Source organism: Alosa pseudoharengus, unplaced genomic scaffold, assembly GCF_046254945.1.
Source record: "Alosa pseudoharengus isolate Yale_2024_CS ecotype anadromous, Long Island Sound unplaced genomic scaffold, YU_APseudo_1.1 YU_APseudo_1.1_scf_14, whole genome shotgun sequence".
NCBI classification, from domain to species: domain Eukaryota; kingdom Metazoa; phylum Chordata; class Actinopteri; order Clupeiformes; family Clupeidae; genus Alosa; species Alosa pseudoharengus.
Genome location: NW_027468609.1, coordinates 21377972 through 21399611, shown reverse-complemented (window position 1 = coordinate 21399611; position 21640 = coordinate 21377972). Strand labels below are relative to the sequence as shown.

At 40.5% G+C, this 21640-nt stretch overlaps 1 protein-coding gene across 1 annotated transcript; it reads right to left on the bottom strand.

Moving 5' to 3' along the window:
• Nucleotides 1-9902: 9902 nt before the first annotated feature.
• Nucleotides 9903-21326, bottom strand: LOC143123051 (myosin heavy chain, fast skeletal muscle-like). Its single transcript, XM_076284163.1, has 38 exons — nt 21123-21326; nt 20891-21028; nt 20648-20804; nt 20519-20546; nt 20273-20393; nt 20092-20184; nt 19671-19734; nt 19488-19586; nt 19289-19392; nt 19069-19207; nt 18407-18525; nt 18098-18247; nt 17833-18003; nt 17443-17743; nt 17292-17356; nt 17119-17206; nt 16913-17030; nt 16694-16817; nt 16461-16597; nt 15014-15269; nt 14657-14899; nt 14388-14564; nt 14151-14296; nt 13961-14051; nt 13483-13872; nt 13141-13386; nt 12850-13046; nt 12565-12748; nt 12319-12484; nt 12102-12226; nt 11706-12014; nt 11358-11561; nt 11126-11251; nt 10858-11028; nt 10668-10772; nt 10490-10585; nt 10013-10144; nt 9903-9923 (listed from the first exon to the last, which is right to left on the bottom strand). The coding sequence occupies exons 1-38, from the start codon at nt 21324-21326 to the stop codon at nt 9903-9905; spliced, it is 5805 nt and encodes a 1934-aa protein (XP_076140278.1).
• Nucleotides 21327-21640: the final 314 nt, after the last annotated feature.

Genomic DNA, 21640 nt, shown 5'->3' with positions numbered 1-21640 from the left:
GATGAAAAATATATTGTTTCATTGACACATTGTTGATGTGTAGGCCTATATTTTAATTGACACATTTGCTAAAAGACTAAATGAAAGAAGGGACTGTGGCTATGTTTCTATATCATCCCATACGTTAGAAAATACTATTTTTTGAGTCATCAAAAAATCTGTTAGTCATGTTTTTGGTATAAAAGGTTTTTGACCAAAAAAAACAAAACACACACACACACACACAGTAGGCTACAATTCCTGATCTGATGGGAGTCTGACATTGGCAGCTCTGTTGTTGAAACAAGAAACAAAAGGTATGTTAGACATTTCTTTATTTCTATCAAACATTATCAACTAGGCTTCTGTTTGGTTGACTATAGGCTGACAGGTTCAACTTTCAGCATTTTTACTCCTGTTAGCTGATGTTCAGTCCCTAAAGTAATTCACAAATGAAAACATGCATTGGAAGATTGGAAGCAAAGCATGAGTTTGTTATATTTTTTCTAGGATGAGATGGCTGAGTGTGTGTTTTGTGGGAACCAAACGTCTGATGAAGCACTGACAGTCAAATTAACTCAGAGGGGATGTGAAGGTATCCACAGAGCCAGTCAACAATGCAATGCTGACATAACTGTAGTCCCTGGCCAAGTCGTTCATGCAGAGTGCCGGAAGAAGTTCACAAATCCCAAAAGAATAGCGCAAAATAAGAAACAGCAGCAAGCAGGGATAGTAGGTTGTAAGGGACTGTTCGTTATTTATAAAAGGGGCCGCCGGAGGGATTTTGAGTGCTTCAATTAAAAGTTGCATGACCCTCCCCTGCCTGCAAGAATTTTTTCAACGACCCTCTAGCAGAATTTTCTAAAAATACATGACCCTCCCCGGCCAATTGCCGATGTCTTCCGCCCACGCTCTTAGGCACTATGGAAAAACATTGACTTAGGCTACCGTTCTAAAATCAACCTCTGCTTTCTGATCTTACCAGTGTTGGGCAAGTTACTTTAAAATCGTAATGTATTATGTATGACTTATTACTGTCATTTCAAAGTAATTTGTTACATTATAATATTACTGTCTCTGAATTGTAAGGCATTACACTACTATTGCATTACTTTAAGTTACTTTCACCAAAATATCTAGAAATATGGATTTGGCATTCTAAATGCAGTTTATGACGCTCAATGCAGCTCATTGCTCTTCCAATGGAGGGAGATGTGGTATAGCATAATGACTGAGCTAGGAATGCAATAGGAGCAGTGCTCATGATGCAATACAAGGAACAATCATAGTCAGAATTTTGTTAAAAACCGACAAAAGGTCAAAGTCTGGTAAATTATGCTAGAAATACTGTAACTTTAAGGCCTAGGCCTTCTCATGAAAATCAACAGAGAGCCTAAATCAAAGCTTACATAAAGAAATGTCAAGATGGTGGCCAGCTGGCCATTTCGGTGGCCTAATTGAGTGGCTTTGAGTGAGTGACATTTAAATGATAACTCAAACACCTAAAGTAAAATAAAAAGGCTTATAATTTAAGACCATTATTGTGTGTTTTTAAACATTAATTTCTGAAGAAATGCTGTTTTACTTATAAATGGTGCACTGTCACTTTAACAACATTTATCTTTACGTTCTCATAATGCCCTTTTGCCAGCTCTTGTTTATTTAAGTTACATTGATAGCACAATATTAACAATAATATGCACAATGTTAAGTTGTTATAAGCAGCCTTCATTGCTTTGGAAATGGAAGTGTGCAATGACATGTTGCTTCACATTTATTTTTGCAATTAAAAGTGAATTATGTGCCTGGTAGCCACATAGCTATCTGAATGGAATGTGTTTCAGTCGACTCGGCATATGTGCTTCATGAAATGCTTGGAAAATGAATTATTGAAGACCCACCAATTCCATTCTAGTACTACGTGGTGGAGATTGAGAGAACCCCAAAAGTATCAAACTTGCATGTAACATGGTGTTAGTGCATTTTGACATTGTAAACGTTATTGAGTGAAATGCCGTTTGCAGTAAAGCTACTTTTCATTGGCTATATTTGGGTGCCCCCTCTGTCCTTTGGTGCCCTATACACAAAGTGCATGATGCGCGTGGTGGGAGCGGTGGCATTGCCATGCTACACAATCTTTTTCTGCATTTCTATCCCTTTATTCTCTTTAATTCAAGTTCACAGGACAAAGCTGACATGCACTACTAAGAGCATAGTTTGTGTTTTAACAAGAATCAAAGAGATTGTTTGTGCTATTTCGCGAGGCATAGAGAGATCTTTCGATTTCGCACACAAAGTGCGCTTACTTAACTATTATGTTCTTCATATCCTTGTCTCTGACAAGCTGAAAATAATGAGCGTAGGCTTATGTCTATCCAGCAAATAATCCGACTTCGAGTCTGCTGCAGCCAGTCATCTTCAACTAGTATCAGGAGATAACGTTCTACTATTATACGCGATTTTTTCTTCTCTGTTGTTCTCGCAGTGGTGTTTGCGAATATGTATAAAAAAACACCACTTAATTTCGGGTTAAAATGCATTGTAACGCGTTACTGAAGTTTGTACCGAGTAAAATATTACCCAATTTTTTTAGTAATGCCTTACATTACCGCGTCACTGCAAACAGCAATATATTACAGTAATTACATTACTTTTGTAACGCATTACTCCCAACACTGGATCTGACACATCACACTTCACCAAGATGGTGGCCATTTCAGTAGATTTACTCACTAACATTGTTGTGGAAACACAATAAGCATGGAAACTAAATGCACACGTCCTGCAACTGTATTAGCCTACTTGAAACTAGATGTACCGCAGAGCGGTACAAAATATGACCGCCGCCCAGTCCAGCACATTTTTTCCACAAAAAGAAATCACGCTGAAAGGCCTATATGATTCTAATTGTCTCACTAAATTGCATTATCCACACTCAATTCTCACTGGTATCTGCTAGACAACAAGTACCAAAACATGATTAGTTCATAGATTTCACATGTAAAATTAATTTTATACAACCCAACCTCCATCTTGGCTGTTCATAATTCTGAGAAATTCTTGATTGTTTGTGTTATGTTTATGTTATGTGTGTGGGTGTGTGTGTGAGTGAGTGTGTGTGTGCGTGCTTGTGTGTGTGCCTGCGTATGTGCCTGTGCATGCAAGCGTACATATGTCTACTGTGTGAGTATGTGTCATACGTATGATTACTGTGAATGTATGTGTGTGTGTGTGTATCTGTTTGTGCACATGTGTGCACATGAAATGGGTTAACATGACCCCTGGAGGCAAACATACGGAAAAAAATGGTCATCCTAGGCCCTACAGTTCTCAAGATATTCACAGAGAACTGTGTCTGGCCTACCCTCCTTTCGGGGGGTCCAGTCCAGCGGGGGGGCTACAGATCAAAACGAAAAATGACGGTTCCATGCTATCCATGTGGGGGTACATGCCCACCAAGTTTTGTGTACCCCGGTCTTTCAGTGTCCCGGGAATCCTTGTTGGTGTACGTAATTAAATGTACACATAAATTATTTTATTGTAAGGCCCCCCATGAACGAAAGTACACAAAACTTGGCATGCATTCGGAGGGTGTCATAATGATCCTACACTTTTAATTTTGTGCAGTTTTGACCTTGTCAGCCAGAGATATTGTGATGAAAACACCTAATTTTTTGCTTTTTAATTTTTAACTAGGTGGCGCTATACATGAAATAAGTGGTAATGGGATGGGTTGACATGCCCCCTTAAGACCAACATACATAAAAAAGGTGGACCTCCTAGACCCTACGGTTCTCAAGATATACACAGAAAACTGTCTCCGGCCACCTACAGGCCAGTTGGTGTATAGTAACATAAATTCATTTATTGTGTGGCCCCCCATGAACGGAATTCCACAAAATTTGGCGTGCATACAGAGGGTGTCATAATGACCCTACACTTCCAATTTCGTGCAGTTTTGACTATGTTAGGTCACAGATACCTTCAATTACAACACCTCATTTTTACTTTTTTGTGTTTAACTAGGTGGCGCTATACATGAAATGAGTGGTTATGGAATGGGTTGACATGGCCCCTTGAGATCAACATACAAAAAAAAAATGGTCCTCCTAAACCCTACGGTTTTCGAGATATTCACAGAAAACTGTGTCTGCCCTACCCTCCTTTCGGGGGGTCCAGTCTAGCGGGGGGGCTACAGATCAAAACGAAAAACGATGGTTCCATGCTATCCATGTGGGGTTACATGCCCACCAAGTTTCGTGTACCCCGGTCTTTCAGTGTCCCGGGACTCATTGGCGGAAATTTGGGCATGCGAAAATAAAAAAAAATAAAAAATCTGACAAAACCTATATGACCGCCGCTTCGCTGCGCGGCGGTCATAATAAGTTACTCCTCTAGTAAGTATTCACATGAAATAAAACAATGAAACATTGAGACCAACAAAGCACACTGGGTAATAACAAATTCAACACATGAACTGGTTGCTATGGACTCGTCTCTAGGCTTCCCCAGTCATTGTAAAGCTGCCGAAGCTGAACATTATCCAAAACTCCATTTCTCAGACGAGCGTCAATTTGGGAGCTTGCATGCTACCACTCCTTCCTTCTCAAATGACTTGAAAGGCTGTTTGCACAATTTCACAAATAACCACAGGGACCGAAAAATACCTAACATGCCAACTTTTTCCGGGTTTATCACGTGTTTTAACTTTCCCCCCGCTGTCTTGCCGTTTTAATATTTTCCCGTAGAATATCCCATATTACTGTAATAGGCTACTCTCATAACATTAGTCCTGCCATCTGGCCTGTCTCTGTGTTGTCCTGTTGTTACCCCCTTGCCCTTCCAGTGAAACAGATGTATTCTATTGGCTATATTTGGGTGCCCCCTCTGTCCTTTGGTGCCCTATACGCAAAGTGCATGATGCGCGTGGTGGGAGCGGTGGCATTGCCATGCTACACAATCTTTTTCTGCATTTCTATCCCTTTATTCTCTTTAATTCAAGTTCACAGGACAAAGCTGACATGCACTACTAAGAGCATAGTTTGTGTTTTAACAAGAATCAAAAAGATTGTTTGTGCTATTTCGCGAGGCATAGAGAGATCTTTCGGTTTCGCACACAAAGTGCACTTACTTAACTATTATGTTCTTCATATCCTTGTCTCTGACAAGCTGAAAATAATGAGCGTAGGCTTATGTCTATCCAGCAAATAATCCGACTTCGAGTCTGCTGCAGCCAGTCATCTTCAATTAGTATCAGGAGATAACGTTCTACTATTATGCGCGATTTTTTCTTCTCTGTTGTTCTCGCAGTGGTGTTTGCGAATATGTATAAAAAAACACCACTTAATTTCGGGTTAAAATGCATTGTAACGCGCGTTACTGAAGTTTGTACCGAGTAAAATATTACCCAATTTTTTTTAGTAATGCCTTACATTACCGCATTACTGCAAACAGCAATATATTACAGTAATTACATTACTTTTGTAACGCATTACTCCCAACACTGGATCTTACACATCACACTTCACCAAGATGGTGGCCATTTCAGTAGATTTACTCACTAACATTGTTGTGGAAACACAATAAGCATGGAAACTAAATGCACACTTCCTGCAACTGTATTAGCCTACTTGAAATAAGTTACTCCTCTAGTAAGTATTCACATGAAATAAAACAATGAAACATTAAGACCAACAAAGCACACTGGGTAATAACAAATTCAACACATGAACTGGTTGCTATGGACTCGTCTCTAGGCTTCCCCAGTCATTGTAAAGCTGCCGAAGCTGAACATTATCCAAAACTCCATTTCTCAGACGAGCGTCAATTTGGGAGCTTGCATGCTACCACTCCTTCCTTCTCAAATGACTTGAAAGGCTGTTTGCACAATTTCACAAATAACCACAGGGACCGAAAAATACCTAACATGCCAACTTTTTCCGGGTTTATCACGTATTTTAACTTTCCCCCGCTGTCTTGCCGTTTTAATATTTTCCCGTAGAATATCCCATATTACTGTAATACTCTCATAACATTAGTCCTGCCATCTGGCCTGTCTCTGTGTTGTCCTGTTGTTACCCCCTTGCCCCTCCAGTGAAACAGATGTATTCAAATCATCGTTTTGCTTGCTTGAATGCGAACTTAGAGTGATGTTAACCTATTTAAGTTAACGACGTGGTTGTCGTGAGAGCGCGATTCATTGGCGCTTGCAGTGTTCGGCCATATGTCTACGTGCGCACCTGCCTACTATCAGGCTACTCAGCTACGTAGACAAAGAATTTCCCCTGTTTGTATATTCACTCCAAGTTGGCCTACCATAACTTACCAACTCTACACTGTAGACCATAAACTGGCTATTTATATAACCAAATGTAGGCTATTTGTTCAACTTTATGAAGCAGAATTACGCACTGCTACTTGGAACGTAACACATTTTTGTTTGCAAAAACAGAAAAGAAGGAGACAGCAAAGCTAGAGATGGGCAGGAACAAGGTCAATTGGTAGAAATGCTTGTCAAAACGTTAGGAGCTGGATGTGTGGATGAATGAAGCACAAGTATGCTTTACTATGTTAAGCATGCACACTGTTTAAAGTTAGGCTACACGGTAAACTACAAGTAGGGCTGGATAAAGTTGACCAACTGAATATAGGTTGTTAGGCGTGAATAAAGTAGGCTACTTTGTTGCTCCAACCCTTCCAACGTTAATGGGGACGAATGTTGACATTTTTCTGTATTTTGCGTGAGAAACCCGGGAAATCTCCCTTATTTTCATTGTTCAATATTGACAGCTATGGAACGAAAGAAAACGTTATATGGCGACACAAATCAACAATCAAACAAGCTACTTTGATTTTTTGCTGTTTTCATGAAGATGGGTGACCCCCCCTCCTAGACAAAAAAAGTTGGGTGACCCTCCCCTCAACAAAGAATAAAAAGACATGACCCTCCCCTATTTTCCTCCGGTGGCCCCTTCAATAAATAACGAACAGTCCCTAAGCGGAGATCCTCTGCCCCTTCAGGACTTAAAGGGACACCAGGCAACGTTTTCGTGTTAATTACTCATCTTCGTAAGTCGGTATGGTTAAATGACTCGTTACAGGGCGAATTAAGACTCTCTCGCCCGCCCCTATTGCCTGTAGGAAGAATATCCCGCTTGCAAGTTCAGTGTATCCTACCCGCCGACCGAAGCAGGCAGGCTAACGAAACGCTAGAGATTGTTGCAAACGTGTGTATAATGGCAGAGCCGGCGAAGAAGCAGCGAAAACCCTTGACAGAAGACGCAAAGAAAAGGAAAAGAGCTTCAGACCGAGCGAGGGGGAGTTTCGTAGAGAAAAAGCAGCAGGCTTGCCTGGTGTCCCTTTAACATTGAAGCTGCTCTTCGATAGGAACGCAACCACTTGGGGCGCTGGTTTTCACTTTCCCTCCCTATTTGTGATTAAATTACGTTGTGAGGCTACTTCTGGATGTGTTGTAGCTTAGTTATAATAATCAGCAATGCAATCAGCAATTAGTAAGCATAAAAGTGGCACACGAAGAGAAAAGAAAGATGAGAACAGGAGGAGACTAAATCCAAATGAATGAAACTTTTTTTTTTAAAACACCTCGAATGTTCCTGCTGGCGTTGATTATAGCAATTCAATTAGGCTAGCATGGGACAAGAACGATTGAGTGGATTGGCTATACTCTCCATAAAGAACAGCAGAGCCAGGCAGTTGGGTTTCAACGATATATCAATGACTTTGCTGAACAGAAGGCCCGTAGAGTGAACTTCTAATGGATGAGTTACAGGCTGCTTTTTTATGGAGTAGGTAGGGGTGTCACGATTCTCCAAATCCTCGATTCGATGTAATTTTCGATTTTAAAGTCACGATTCGATTCGATTTTCGATCTTTTTAAAATATTACTATTAATGCATTCCTTATATGTTATTTACTCTTTTTGGCCTTTTCCTTTTCTTTTTCGGGGGGGCTTTTATTTTGAAACCGCTTTGACACCGTTCCAACCGCGAGGTTGTAATGTAAACAGAACTTTAGGCTAAAACAGAGACGTGAACATAGTAAAATGAAACAACACAGAATGTTAATTTGATTGTTTCAGCACACTCCGAAGAGACCCAAGGTTAGTGTTCATGGAATATGTACTTATAAATTTGCATTTTAAGCCTTAAAGTAACTTTGGACTGTAATTAGACCATCTTTTCACTTGCTAAGTTGAGTAGGCTAAGTTAGTTTTAATTGACGTGAATGAACGAATACTTCCACACCGGTGATTTCAAAGTAGCAAGAGGGGCTTTGATTTTCGGTAGGTTGATGTGTAGGCCTATATTTTAACTGGCTGCAGCCTAAAATTAGAGGAGTGTTGACGCTGCAGTTCAGCACGTGCATGTGTGTTTGTGCGTCTTGGCATACATGCTGGACGTGACATTGGGGGTGTGGCTGCATCGTCGATTCTACTTTTAAGTTCGAAGTTCGAGATTGAGATGTAATTTCGATCGATTTCGAAATAAAATCGAAATCATGACACCCTTAGGAGTAGGCATATGTGAGGTGCATTTTCTGTGACCTTTTTGTGGAAGGCTATCTGACCGCTGCGCCACACTGTTACAGTGGGTTTCCACACAGCGAAAAACCTCGCGATTTTCGGCCAGCGAAATTTCGCCTCGGGGGGGCGGGGGTGACGGCCAAACCGCTAACCTTTTGACAGTGTCTAGCCAGTGGTGGCAAGCGAGCTAATTAGGCTAATCAGCTAGTTCAAACGTTTAAATACTTAATGAAGATATCCAGGGGTCTTTATGCCTCGACTAAGTTGATGTTGCCTATAAACAACAATTCATGTTCATAGAAACAACAAGGTCAATAAGACATAATATATTTCATACCTGTGTTGCAGCATGTAGCCTAGCTGTCTAGCTAGGTTTACAATGCAATCCAATGTCCGAAAAGTTTGTGTGGCATATAAACCACAATTCGTGTTGATACAAGTGCCAATGTTTGTGTAGAAACATTTTAATCACATACATATTTTCGTGTAACAGCTCAGGTAGTCTCCGCCATCTTGGTCAGACTTTTTTGTAACTCCCGCCTCCAAACACAATCACACGGACCTGATTGGTTCTCGAATGGTCCTCATTTAAATAAAGTTAAACTTTTCGCTCTCATTTCGCCCAACCAGGCCGAATTTCGTCTCTGTTCAACCTCAATGAGAGCAACGCGAAATTTCGGTGTGTGTGGCTAAATTAAGCAATTGTGTTGTTATTGTGTAGGCGCCACGCATATGAGTTGCTGTGTTTTCATTGATGGCTATTTAATTGTTCTATGGCTATACGATATCTGCGTTTCGGTTTCGGAAGTTGGGAGAATTCAGTTTAACAGGTGGTAGCGATGATTAGTCAGGTAGCAACTGTGCATGGCTCTTTCTGATCATTTTGGTGAATCTCCATCACACACATGCAATTTTGTGTGCGTGTGCTTGTGTTGCGGGGGGTGGGGTTGGTGTTCTGTTATAACCATTAGTTATAATGCATTCAAGCAACAGTTCATAATGCATTGAGGATTGCAAAAGAGTCTTATGCTTGTTTGTGAACTATTTTAAGTATTATTATAATTACTTATGATCACAATATAAGGTGTTATGAATGTATGCATAACTCATTATAACAGTGACCTTCATAGAACGTGTTACCACATTGTTCATTATTGGCAAACAAGTATGTTTTAGCCAACGAAACTATGATTGAGTGATTTTAAATGCAGATAGAATAGTCGAAACATGTTACAAATTCTGATCACAATTCATTCTGATTCTAATTAAAAACAATAAACTCATATTCTGAAGAGACTTTTATTATGTAGGAGTTACAGAGTGGTCACAGCAATCAGGATATTAATCCAAATGAGTGACTGGTCAGAAGATTTCACAGGATTTACTCTGCAGCCTCCTTACCCTGAGAAAGAGAAATTGAGGAATGAAATAAAATTGAGTATGAACATATGATGGCTTATAATACAATGAAATATGGCAAATTAGATTTACCTTTCCAGAATCACGGCTCTTTGCTCTCATCTTGTTGACCTGGGATTCAGCAATGTCAGCACGCTCCTCAGCCTCCTCCAGCTCATGCTGAACCTTCCTGAACTTAGACAGGTGGGAGTTGGATTGCTCCTCCTAATAATGAAAAAGTATGTTTGAGCTCAGATGCTTCTGTTTTGAAGCAAACCAATCTTTTTTTTGTGTGTGTGTCTATGAAGATTCATTTAGGGTCCAGGTGATAGCAGTTCTTTTAAAACGTTTACTTTCAAAACACTGAACTTAAAGGACTAAGAGATACAAAATGTTTTGGTGTTCATCCTTCCTGTTGCATTCATTAAAACTGATGATGGTGTTTGGATGAACCGAAAAGTTGTTTCTTTTATTCTTTTTAGTCCAGTGTTTTCAAATTAGACATTGTCATTTTTATTAATATGAAAGGCAAGACGTTTGACCATATAGGCAACACAAGAAACAACTTACAGCTTCCTCAGCCTGCCTCTTGTAGGATTTGACCTTCAGCTGCAGCTTGTCAACAAGGTCCTGCAGTCTGTTGACGTTTTTCTTGTCCTCCTCAGTCTACAAAAAGAAAAAACAATCTGTCAATCATTGTCCTCCTTGAGATAAATGCTGTTCAATAGTGGTGAAAGAAACTTTGTACCTGGTAGGTGAGCTCCTTCACTCTCCTCTCGTATTTGCGGACTCCCTTGACAGCATCAACACCACGTCGCTGTTCATTTTCAACCTCACTTTCCAACTCACGAACCTTTACATAAGCAAGATTTTCATTTCACAATGTCTTTATTTTATTTATTACATTCAGAATATCTCACCCAAGTTTAGTCACTTACTCTGGACTCCAGTTTCTGGAGTTGTTTCTTGCCACCCTTCATGGCCAGATTCTCAGCCTCATCCAGGCGGTGCTGCAGATCCTTCACAGTGACCTCCAGGTTCTTCTTCATCCTCTCCAGATGAGAACTGGTGTCCTGCTCCTTCTTCAGCTCCTCTGCCATCATGGCAGCCTGAATAATGGGAAATTGTGTTTTAGATCACAGAAGTTACGTACAGTATTTAGCTCATAATATGCAGTACCAAAGTTCAAAATAAAACATTGCTTACATCAGTGATGGCTTTCTTGGCCTTATCCTCAGCATTTCTAGCCTCCTGGACGATGTCATCAACCTCACCTTGGATCTGAACCAAGTCAGCCTCAAGCTTCTTCTTGGTGTTAATCAGACTTGTGTTCTGACATTCAGAAATAATTGCAAATATGTTATATGGTGAAAAATATTTTGAAAGAACTGTGGGTACAATAGAAAATATTTTTTTGGTGAGAAAAATATATCCCCACCTGAGAGTGCAGGAGGCCAACACGCTCACTGGCATCAACCAGCTCCAGTTCAGCCACTTTGCGGCCTCTCTCTGTCTGCTCCAGAGCAACTCTGAGCTCCTCAATCTCAGCCACCATCAGGCCGTTCCTGCGCTCCACCATGGCAACCTGCTCCTTCCCATCTTCCTGTCCTCTGACAGCATCATCAAGGTGCAGTTGGGCATCCTAAAAAAACATGGAATGACAAAAGATGTGCCATACTACCAAGCCAAAATTATATAATATTGATTCATGGACATTCTTGAACGATTAACCAAATAGTAATTAAAGTAAGATAGGATCATTGTACTATTTTATTGCACAACTGACCTTAAGTTGACCCTGCACATTTCTCAGTTGTTTCTGGTACTCGGCAGCCTGTCGGTTAGCATGGCTCAACTGAATCTCCATCTCATTGAGGTCTCCCTCCATCTTCTTCTTGATTCTCAGGGCATCATTTCTGCTCCTGACCTCAGAGTCCAGAGTGCTCTGCATGGTGTCAGCTATCCTCTGGGCATTCCTCTTGATCTGCTCCATCTCCTCATCCTTCTCCGCAAGCTTCCTGTCAACCTCACCCTTGATCTGGTTGAGTTCAAGTTGGACACGAAGAATCTTGGACTCCTCATGCTCAAGAGTTCCCTAAACAAGAAAATCAAGAATTTTAAAATATAAAAAACATCATAATTTCCGTTTCTGACTGTGTAGGAAACCCCTCCTGATTTTTACCTCAGCCTCTTCCAGGGCTGTCTGGATCTCAGTCTTTTCAGTCTCAACAGTCTTCTTGGCCTTCTCCAACTCATGGATGCTCTTTCCAGTCTCACCAAGCTGCTCAGTCAGGTCGGAGATCTCCTCTGCAAATATGCAGTTATATTACAGCAAACATTATCTGAAAGTTTAAAAATATTTTTTGAGTGGGATATGTATTGGGTTGTTTTTGACTCACGTTGCAAATTTTTGTTCTCCCTCTTCAGGGTCTCAAGGTGGTCAAGAGACTCTTCATAGGAGTTCTTCATCTTGAACAGCTCAGTGCTGAGAGAACGAGCCTCTTTCTGGGCACCCTCCAACTCTGCCTGACCCTCCTCGTACTTCTGCTTCCATTCTGCCAGGACCTTTTAGAAACAGATGTTGTTGTGAGGCTTAAACTTATTCACCTACATTCCACATCTGAATGATGTTTTGGAGGAATTACCTTGTCAAAGTTTCTTTGCTTCTTGTCAAGGTTGGCAGCTAGACCATTGGCTCTCTCCACATCAATCATGAGGTCCTCAACCTCACCCTGGAGTCTCTGCTTGGTCTTATCTAGAGAGGCACATTTTGAGTTGGTTGCCTCGATTTGCTCCTCAGCCTCCTGGAGACGCTGGGCAAGCTTTTTTCTGAAGGAAAAAGCATCAGATTTAAGACAGAAAAGATTTTTTAGAACGTTTTAGTTAACAAAATATATCCAAAACTTTGTTTTTGCATCTTTAGCACATACTTGGACTCCTCAAGCTCCTCAGTGCGCTGGATGGCATCAGTTTCGTACTTGGACCTCCACTGAGCAACCTCGCTGTTGGCCTTGGACATGCCACGTTGAAGCTCAGCCTTTGCTTCCTGCTCCTCCTCAAACTGCTCCCTTAGAAGGTCGCAGTCGTGGCGAGCTGACTGAACAGCATGAGCCAGGGCATTCTTGGCCTGTTTGTTAACAAGTAAGGGTGTTTATTAAAGCATTTCCCCAAATGTGATCAATGTAATCCAAATTCTTCATTTCATGCAAAGGCAACAGTACCTTGACTTCCTCTTCATTCAGTCTTTTCAGCTCCTCAACTTGCTGAGTGAAGGCCTGTTTGCTTCTGGTCAGCTGAGATACAAGAGCATCTTTCTCCTCAACCTGGCGGCTAAGCTCACCATTTTCAGTCTGAAGTCTTGCTCTCTGACCACTGAGGTCATTGACCTGACGAGCACCCTCATCACTCTTGGCCTTGGTTTCACTAAGTTGGTCTTCAAGGGTACGGCACATCTTCTCCAGATTTGTCTGTTTATGATAATGTCCGTTAGTAGCAAAAAGTTAATACAATTATTGTAAGTTGATTTGTTGACAAGGTAGCATGAGGGTAAACATCTCACCAACCTTAGATTTAGCAACAGCCTCCATATTGCTGGAGAGATCATCAATCTCCATCTTGTATTCACTCTTCTCCTTCTCAAGCTTCTGCTTGACACGTTGGAGGTTGTCAATCTGCTCTCCCAGCTCAGCCACGCTGTCGGCCTGCTTCTTGCGGAGAGCTGACGCAGTGGCTTCATGCTGCAGGGTGGACTCCTCAAGATCACGACGCAACTTTTGAAACTCAGCCTCACGCTTTTTGCTCATCTCAATTTGAGCAGCAGTGGCACCACCAGCTTCCTCAAGCCTTTCACTAATCTCTTCGAGTTCCCTGGAGAGATCAGCTCGCTGCTTCTCAACCTTGGCACGAGCTGCACGCTCAGACTCAATCTCTTCCTCCAGTTCCTCAATGCGGGCCTATCGAGAAAAAAAATATGATAGTATATTAATAATACAGAAACCTGCAAAAAAGCTCAGACTTTGAGTTGGTGGAGAATAATTAAACCTGAAGCTCCTTGATCTTTTTCTGCAGCTGAGCACCAAGTGATTGTTCATCTTCAATCTTACTAAGAAGTTGACTCGTTTCAAAGTCCTTCCTGATTAAAAAAGATTGAAGAAAACAAAGAATAATTTCTGAAGTTGGCTGCATACATGGGAATTGAACAGTGATATGTTGTAATAAATAATGCCTTTACTTTTTTATCTTCTCATCAGACTGCTGCTTGTCATTCTCCAGATCCATGATGGTCTCCTGGGCCAGTTTCAGGTCACCCTCAAGCTTTCTCTTGGCTCTCTCAAGGTCCATACGGAGCTTCTTTTCTTGCTCCAGGGAACCCTCAAGCTGCCAATTTGAAGTGTGAGGTGAGTATGTTGTATTGTCAATGGTGAAATTTCAGTGTGAGAAGTTGTCAAATGTTGATTTTTGTACTTACATCATCCACTTGCTGTTCAAGCTTAGTTTTTGACTTGGTCAGAGTGTTGACTTTGTCTTCCTCTGCTTGAAGATCATCAAGAGTCTGCTGGTGGGCCTCTTGGAGGGCTTTCTTCTCCTTTGTCAGCTTAGCAAGGGACTCATCCTGTGAGGCCATCTCTTCAGTTAGGTTCTTGACCTGCACATAGAAAGTTTTACATTTGTGAACAGTGTAAATAAGATACTTTATTTTCGACAGACTACATTGATCGCCCCTTTACAAATCCCAACCTTGTTCTCGGTGGCATGTTTCTCCTTCTCCACTTTGGCTAAGGTCAGCTCCAGATCATCAATGTCCTTCTTGAGCTCAGAGCACTCATCCTCCAGTTTCCTCTTCTTGGCAGTCAGCTCAGCATTGATTTCCTCTTCATCCTCCAGTCTCTCGGTTGTCTCTTTGAGCTTGGCCTCGAGCTGGATCTTACTTTTGATAAGACCCTCACACCTCTCCTCAGCATCATTGAGACCCTCATTTCCCTATTGTAAACATAAGATGGAAGCATGACAATACATACTTTTTATTGAAAACACAAATCTGAGACTGGGTAGTTGTATGATTGTGAATATTGAAATGGTACACTATGCACTTACAGATGACACTTGCAGCGCCAGGTCATTCCTCTCTTGCACCAGAGCCACCATCTTCTCCTCTAGCTCCTTCTTCCTGGCTGTTGCCTTTGCACAGTCCACTTTGAGTTTATCATAGTTCTCCTTCATGTTGGCCAGCTCCTTCTCAGTTTCAGCACTCTTCAGCAGAGGCTTGATCTTGTAGTAAACCTTCATCCAAGGCCAGTGCTTGACATTCATGAATGAGCGTATATTGTACTGGATGGTGTAGACAGACTCCCTACACAAGAAGGGTGGTGAAATGCATCCTTAAATATAGGTTGTAAAATTATAATTACATGAATTGTGTAGAAAGTAGCGATGTAACTATATCAAAATCTTATGATACGATAATACCCCAATAACATGTCCACGTTACAATATGTATTGCAATACTGCAGAGCTACCTTTTTGGCTACTACGTTTCAGTCTGACTGTTTTTCTTTTTTTTTTTAAGTATATTTTTTGGGCTTTTTGCCTTTATTCTGACAGGACAGTGAAGATTGACAGGAAGTGAGTGGGAGAGAAAGCGATGGGGTGGGGTGGGATCGGGACATGACCGCAGGTCGGATTCGAACCTGAGTCCCCATGGGCACTTGGACCCGTACATGGTACGGGCGCTGTAGCCTGTTGCGCCACAGCGCCCCCTGACTGTTTTTCTATGAACTATGACACCAATAGCCTACATTAGACAAAAAGTAGCCTAATGGTGCGTTCATAGACGAGTTTAGTTGTTCGGTTGATACATAAAACATCTCTGTGGACTATTGTACTGTTATTTGTATGTCGCTTTGGACAAAAGCGTCTGCTAAATACCATAACGATAACATGATGAAAATGGACAGATCCCGTCATAAGCTCTCAACTCTTATAACAGGTCTAATCAAATATAGACCGGAGGAGGCGCAAATGAAAAAATAGCATGAGAAACACTTGACACTTTAAACTCTTGTATTCATGCTCTATATTGTCTCGCCAACACCGGCATCTACCAATTTTGCTGTAGGCCTAGATCTGTAGAGGCAACCGACGACCAGAGCGCAAAGGATAATAGGCATGCATAGGATGATGGTCTCTGTCATTTTAATTATTATCTTCACTCTGCTCCACGGCAGATGAAACCATTTTTTGCTCAGGAGACCTATCGTTTGATACCATACCATTACATGTCCATGATGATATCGAGACACTTTTGTTATTGCGATATCGTGAAATTGACAACACCGTTACATCCCTAGTAGAAAGTGCAATAGGATCTTCTGAGACATATTTTTGAGAAAAAATAGAAATATTAATATTGCTTATCATTTAGCAAACAGCAGTGCACTATCAATTGAGAGGGATACCGAGGCGTACTATACAATTAATATGCCTACTACTCATACTATAGCAGTCTTGCAGACTTCTGAGTTCTTTTGATATACAAATTTACCTCCTTTCCATCATCTTTGAAAACTCCCTCCTCATCAGGTATGCACGGCAGAGAGCCTGAGTCATTGTGACCAGGGAAACCAGTTTCTCATCTCGCATCTCCTCAAGGTCACCCAGCAGACCAGCTTTAAAGAACACCTGAGGGATGAATGAAAATATAAGCATCTATTTGACACAGAAAAAACTGTGCTCTTGTTTGTACTCATGATAATAGATTGTATGAAACCTATCTACCTTTGTGTGTCCAAACATGTATTGCGTGTGATCAACATCAATGGATCCCAAGAGCTTCTCAGCAGCCTTCTTGTTATCAATGAACTGGCCGTCAGGGATGACACTGGCATTTAGCACTTTGTATCTGGACAGAGTAAATTAATGTCCATGTAGATCATTACTTTTTCTCTAAATACAGTATTGAATATGTGTCATACTTCATTGGCTTTCTAAGTTCACCTCTGCTTGAAGTCACCATAGAGGATTCTGCTTGGGAAACCCTTTCTGCAGATTCTGATACCCTCCAGCACACCATTGCACCTGAGCTGGTGGATGACCAGGAAGTTCTGCATATAACCTGTCAAATACATGTCATGAGATCTTCTATTCTCAATGTAATACATGAGTAATGCACACATCTTTATTGACTTCCAAGCGCCCTTTACCTGGTTTCTTAATTTCATTTGGAATCAGACAACGCACAAAGTGAGGATGGGTGCTCCTCAAGTTGGTCATCAGCTTGCCCAAGTTCTCCTGTTGGGATAAGAATGCAATCAAAACATCCTCTTCACCATTCTATTAGATGATTGATTTGTTGTTATTGGTTTAATATACATACCCTGAACTGTGATGACACAGTCTGCATGGAGCCACCCTTCTTCTTCTTCTTACCACCACCAGCCTCTGTTGACATAAACATTATTCAATTATTGAGGTATAAATTGGGTATTTTTGCATTAGCTTGTAGACTTGTATAGGTTTTTTGTTACCCTCAACAACAGGTGGGTACAAGACAGGCAGGAGTTTTACTCCCGACTTCTGGTACAGCTGCACAACAGAATCGTTCAGTGGATCCTTGTTCTTGTCCAGCCACCCAGTAACATTGTAGTCCACAGTGCCGGCATAGTGCACCAAGGAGAAGTGGGCCTCAGCCTTGCCCTTTTTGGGCTTGGGCTTCTCAAAGGCCTGATTTTTGCCAAGATGCTGGTCATACAGCTTGTTCTTGAAAGTGGTGTCAGAGGCCTTGGGGAACATGCACTCCTCTTCAAGGATGGCAAAGATTCCCATAGGCTGTTGGGAAAATGAGCTTAGTTTTAAAAGTGGATATTATAAAACAATATAAATCTAGCAGTTGGCTTATTTGACTGATTAAAACTGACCTTCTCAATGAGCTCAATGCAAGCGGCTAAGTCCATGCCAAAGTCAATGAACTCCCATACAATGCCCTCTTTCTTGTACTCTTCTTGCTCCAGAACGAACATGGTGTGGTTGAAGAACTGTTGCAGTTTCTCATTGGTGAAGTTGATGCATAGCTGTTCCATGCTGTTGTACTGTGATTCAAAAATATTTTGTAATATGAATGCCCCCTACTGAAATTATACTACATTGTGGTGTGAGTGAAAAATGGTGTTAACTTATACTTACATCAAAAATCTCAAAGCCAGCAATATCCAGCACACCGATATAGAACTGCCTTGGCTGTTTAGTGTCCAGCATCTGGTTAATACGGATGACCATCCACAAGAACATCCTCTCATAGATAGACTTGGCCAAGGCCATAACTGAGTTATTGACCTGAAACAGAATATTCAAGCAGTGGTCATCCATGCTCAGAGACCAAAAAGTAAAATGCTTATAGGATAAAAGCAGGTAATTATACTACTAGTAATTCTGTCCAAATACTGCCAAGTGGTTTGTGATCTTACGTAAACTTTTTAGTGACTAAAATAATACCTGTGGAACAGTCTGACCCTTGGTGACATACTCATTTCCGACTTTCACTCTTGGGTAGCACAAAGCCTTCAGCATGTCAGCGGAGTTCAGGCCCAAGAGGTAAGAGATTTTGTCAGCATCTAACAAAAGTGCAACAGTGAAGCATTTAGATGATTTGGAATTTATAACAACAAATTTCATACTCCACACTCCAAACAAATTTGGGACAACATATGAAACAAGTTTGTCCACCTCAGTCTCTTCTCCCTAGATCAAAACGTTTGTCCAAGATAGTGTTAGGTTAAAGGCTATATCTCTCACAAAAACATAAAGGTATCTGAATGACCATTGTTTTGTAAATGTTTGTCTTTAAAAGAAGATAGATACTTTCTTAATCCAGAAGAAAATTTAGAATATGAATATACATAAATATACATACTGTATGTTGATATAAATAGCATGTGGGTATGACACTTTTGTGCATGGTGTAGCATTGTCAGTCGTCCTGGGTGCACTTTTCAAATCTGCCAGTGCCAGTCCGTTTTTGTCATTTTTGATAAAAGTGTAAACTTGATATCAGTCATATTTAACTTTAAATTAACAGAATACAATTACCTCAATAACTAAGAGTACCTTGTAGTTATTACTAGAACTGACTGATTCAGTAGAGTGTTGTAACCTACCCTCATTGCCATCAGGCTCAGCCTGCTCCTCACGCTGCTTCTGCTTGAACTTCATGTTGCCATGATGGATCACAGCACCAGTCAGCTTGTAAATGGTGACTTTCTCATCTGCAGTGAAACCCAGGATGTCAATGGCATCCTAGAATTATAAATTATTTGATTATTTTAAAGCTTTCTTCAAGAAATTGAAGAGGGGAAAACCCATTATTGGAAAACTTACATCTGTGGCATCCAACTCCTCTTTGTCATCAATGCTCGCCACAGTGATCTGACCCTGACTGCACATTGGGAAGTCATAGGGGTTGGTAGTGATGAGGGACATTTCTGTCGGGATTAAAAAATGGATTTAGAAATTCAGAACTATATTTATTGAATTAAATGAAAATGTTTTGAACCTTTGGTGAAATTATTAGTCTTACCTATAATTTCAGGCTTGTGGTTGGTCATCATCTGGAAGAAGATGTGGTAGCCTCTCTCATCAGGAAGCTGGAATGACACTCTAGACTTCTCCAGCAGGTCTTTTTAAGCAGGGAAGGATGTATTTTAATTTGATACATTTAAGGCAATAAAAGTAAATTTCTACCTTGAACAATTATACTTACAAGTCTCAATATCAGCACTAGCCAGTTTTCCAGATGTGGCGAAGTGAATTCTGATGAATTTTCCCTGTTTGAGATTACATTTTGACATAACATATATTCATTTAGCTCATGCTTTTAACCAAAGCAGGTTACACATGAGTAAAATATTCAAGTATTTAATAAATATTTAAATATTCAGTAATAGACCTAAGAGTAACAATAAATACTGCCTTTACTAACACAAAAAATAAAAAAATGATGGTGTAGAGGTTTAAGTTTAAGTTTTTCAAAAGATATACTAATAGATATAAAACAAAATGCATGATACATTTGAGTTAAAAGAAAAACCCTAAGAAATCGATTCTATCTAAAAACGAAAAACGAAAAAAAAAAAAACGAAAACAAAAAAAACCCACTAGACTAGATGAGAAACTAAACTTACAAAACGTGAAGAGTTGTCATTCCTCACAGTCTTGGCATTACCATAAGCCTCCAGCAGTGGGTTTGCGGCAATAATCTGGTCTTCAAGAGAGCCCTGCACGTCAATAGATATATTGTCATTGAAGTTAATGTCTGTGTTGCTATGTGACAATTTGCCTATAAATATGCAAGGGGTCCTATACCTTAATTTTTCCACTGCTGCCGGCTTGTGCGTCTGACTTCTTCCCACCAGACACTGCAATTGTTGCAAAGTACTGGATGACACGCTTGGTGTTTACAGTCTTGCCAGCACCAGATTCTCCACTGTATAACAAAAGATATTGCAATTTTCTATATCACAATTACGTGTACCAGAAGATGCAGAAGATAATGTAAAGGTTTAGCCTTTTAATAATGTAAACAGTTTTAAGGGATGCATAGACACTTACGTGATCAGGACAGACTGATTCTCTCTGTCTGTGGGGCAAAATAGAGATTGACATGAATTGTTCATTTTACATAAATGAATCAAATATATAATGTATTATTCAGTGATGGATTTAAAACTGAAAGTATACCTTGGAGCATGAACTGAAATGCGTTGTCAGAGACAGAGAAGATGTGGGGCGGGGCCTCCACGCGCTTCTTGCCTCTGTAGGCATTCACCACTTCTTGGTCGTATACTGGGAGCCACTTGTAGGGGTTCACAGTGACACAGAAAAGTCCAGAGTAGGTCTAGAATGAAGAAATAAAGAAAACTGTTTTTTCAGCTTTTCAAATTCATTTTATTTTCTTAATTTGTTTACAAGAGTAATGCTTACATAGATCATCCATGCTGCATAACGCTCTTTGAGGTTATACAGGACAGAGGCTTCATTGAGGTGGGTCATCATTGCCATGTCCTCAATTTTGTCGTATTTGGGAGGATTCAAGGGGAAGACTTCATCTTCCTTCACTGTCTTTTCCTGAAACCAATGTAGAAAACAGCTTTAACAAAAAGATGTACTCAAGACACTTTCTGAGTGAACAATTTCAACAGCCTTGCTAAAGTACCTCCTTGGTTTCAAGTGTTTCAACAACGACTTTGGCGCCATCCTTCTTTTTAATTGTACCCTTGACGTACAACTCCTCTTTATCAACCACAAAGCAAGCAGTCTTTGCATCAAAGGGCTTGCTTTGGGCCTCCATTCTCTCCTTCTCAGGCTTACGAAGGTAGACGGCAGCTTTGCCATACGTGGCCATATCACTGTCCCCCATGGTTGCTGGTTACTGCATTAATCATAAACATGAAGAGCAAACAGTTTTCAACACAAAATGTTTTGAACAATCAGACATGTACAGTATACAGTCATTAGGGGACAAAACTACAGTTGTCTGTCACACCTCAATATATGGAGCTTATCAATGTACATAGGGTACTCAAAATGCAATTCATTAAAAAGTCAAATACAAAACAGTCCGTTGATATCTAAATAATAATGGAACCAATTTATTTATTGCATTATTGTCCTGAAATCTAATCCCATCCCCCATTATACTAATTTACACATTGAATATAAGGTTGGCAGTAC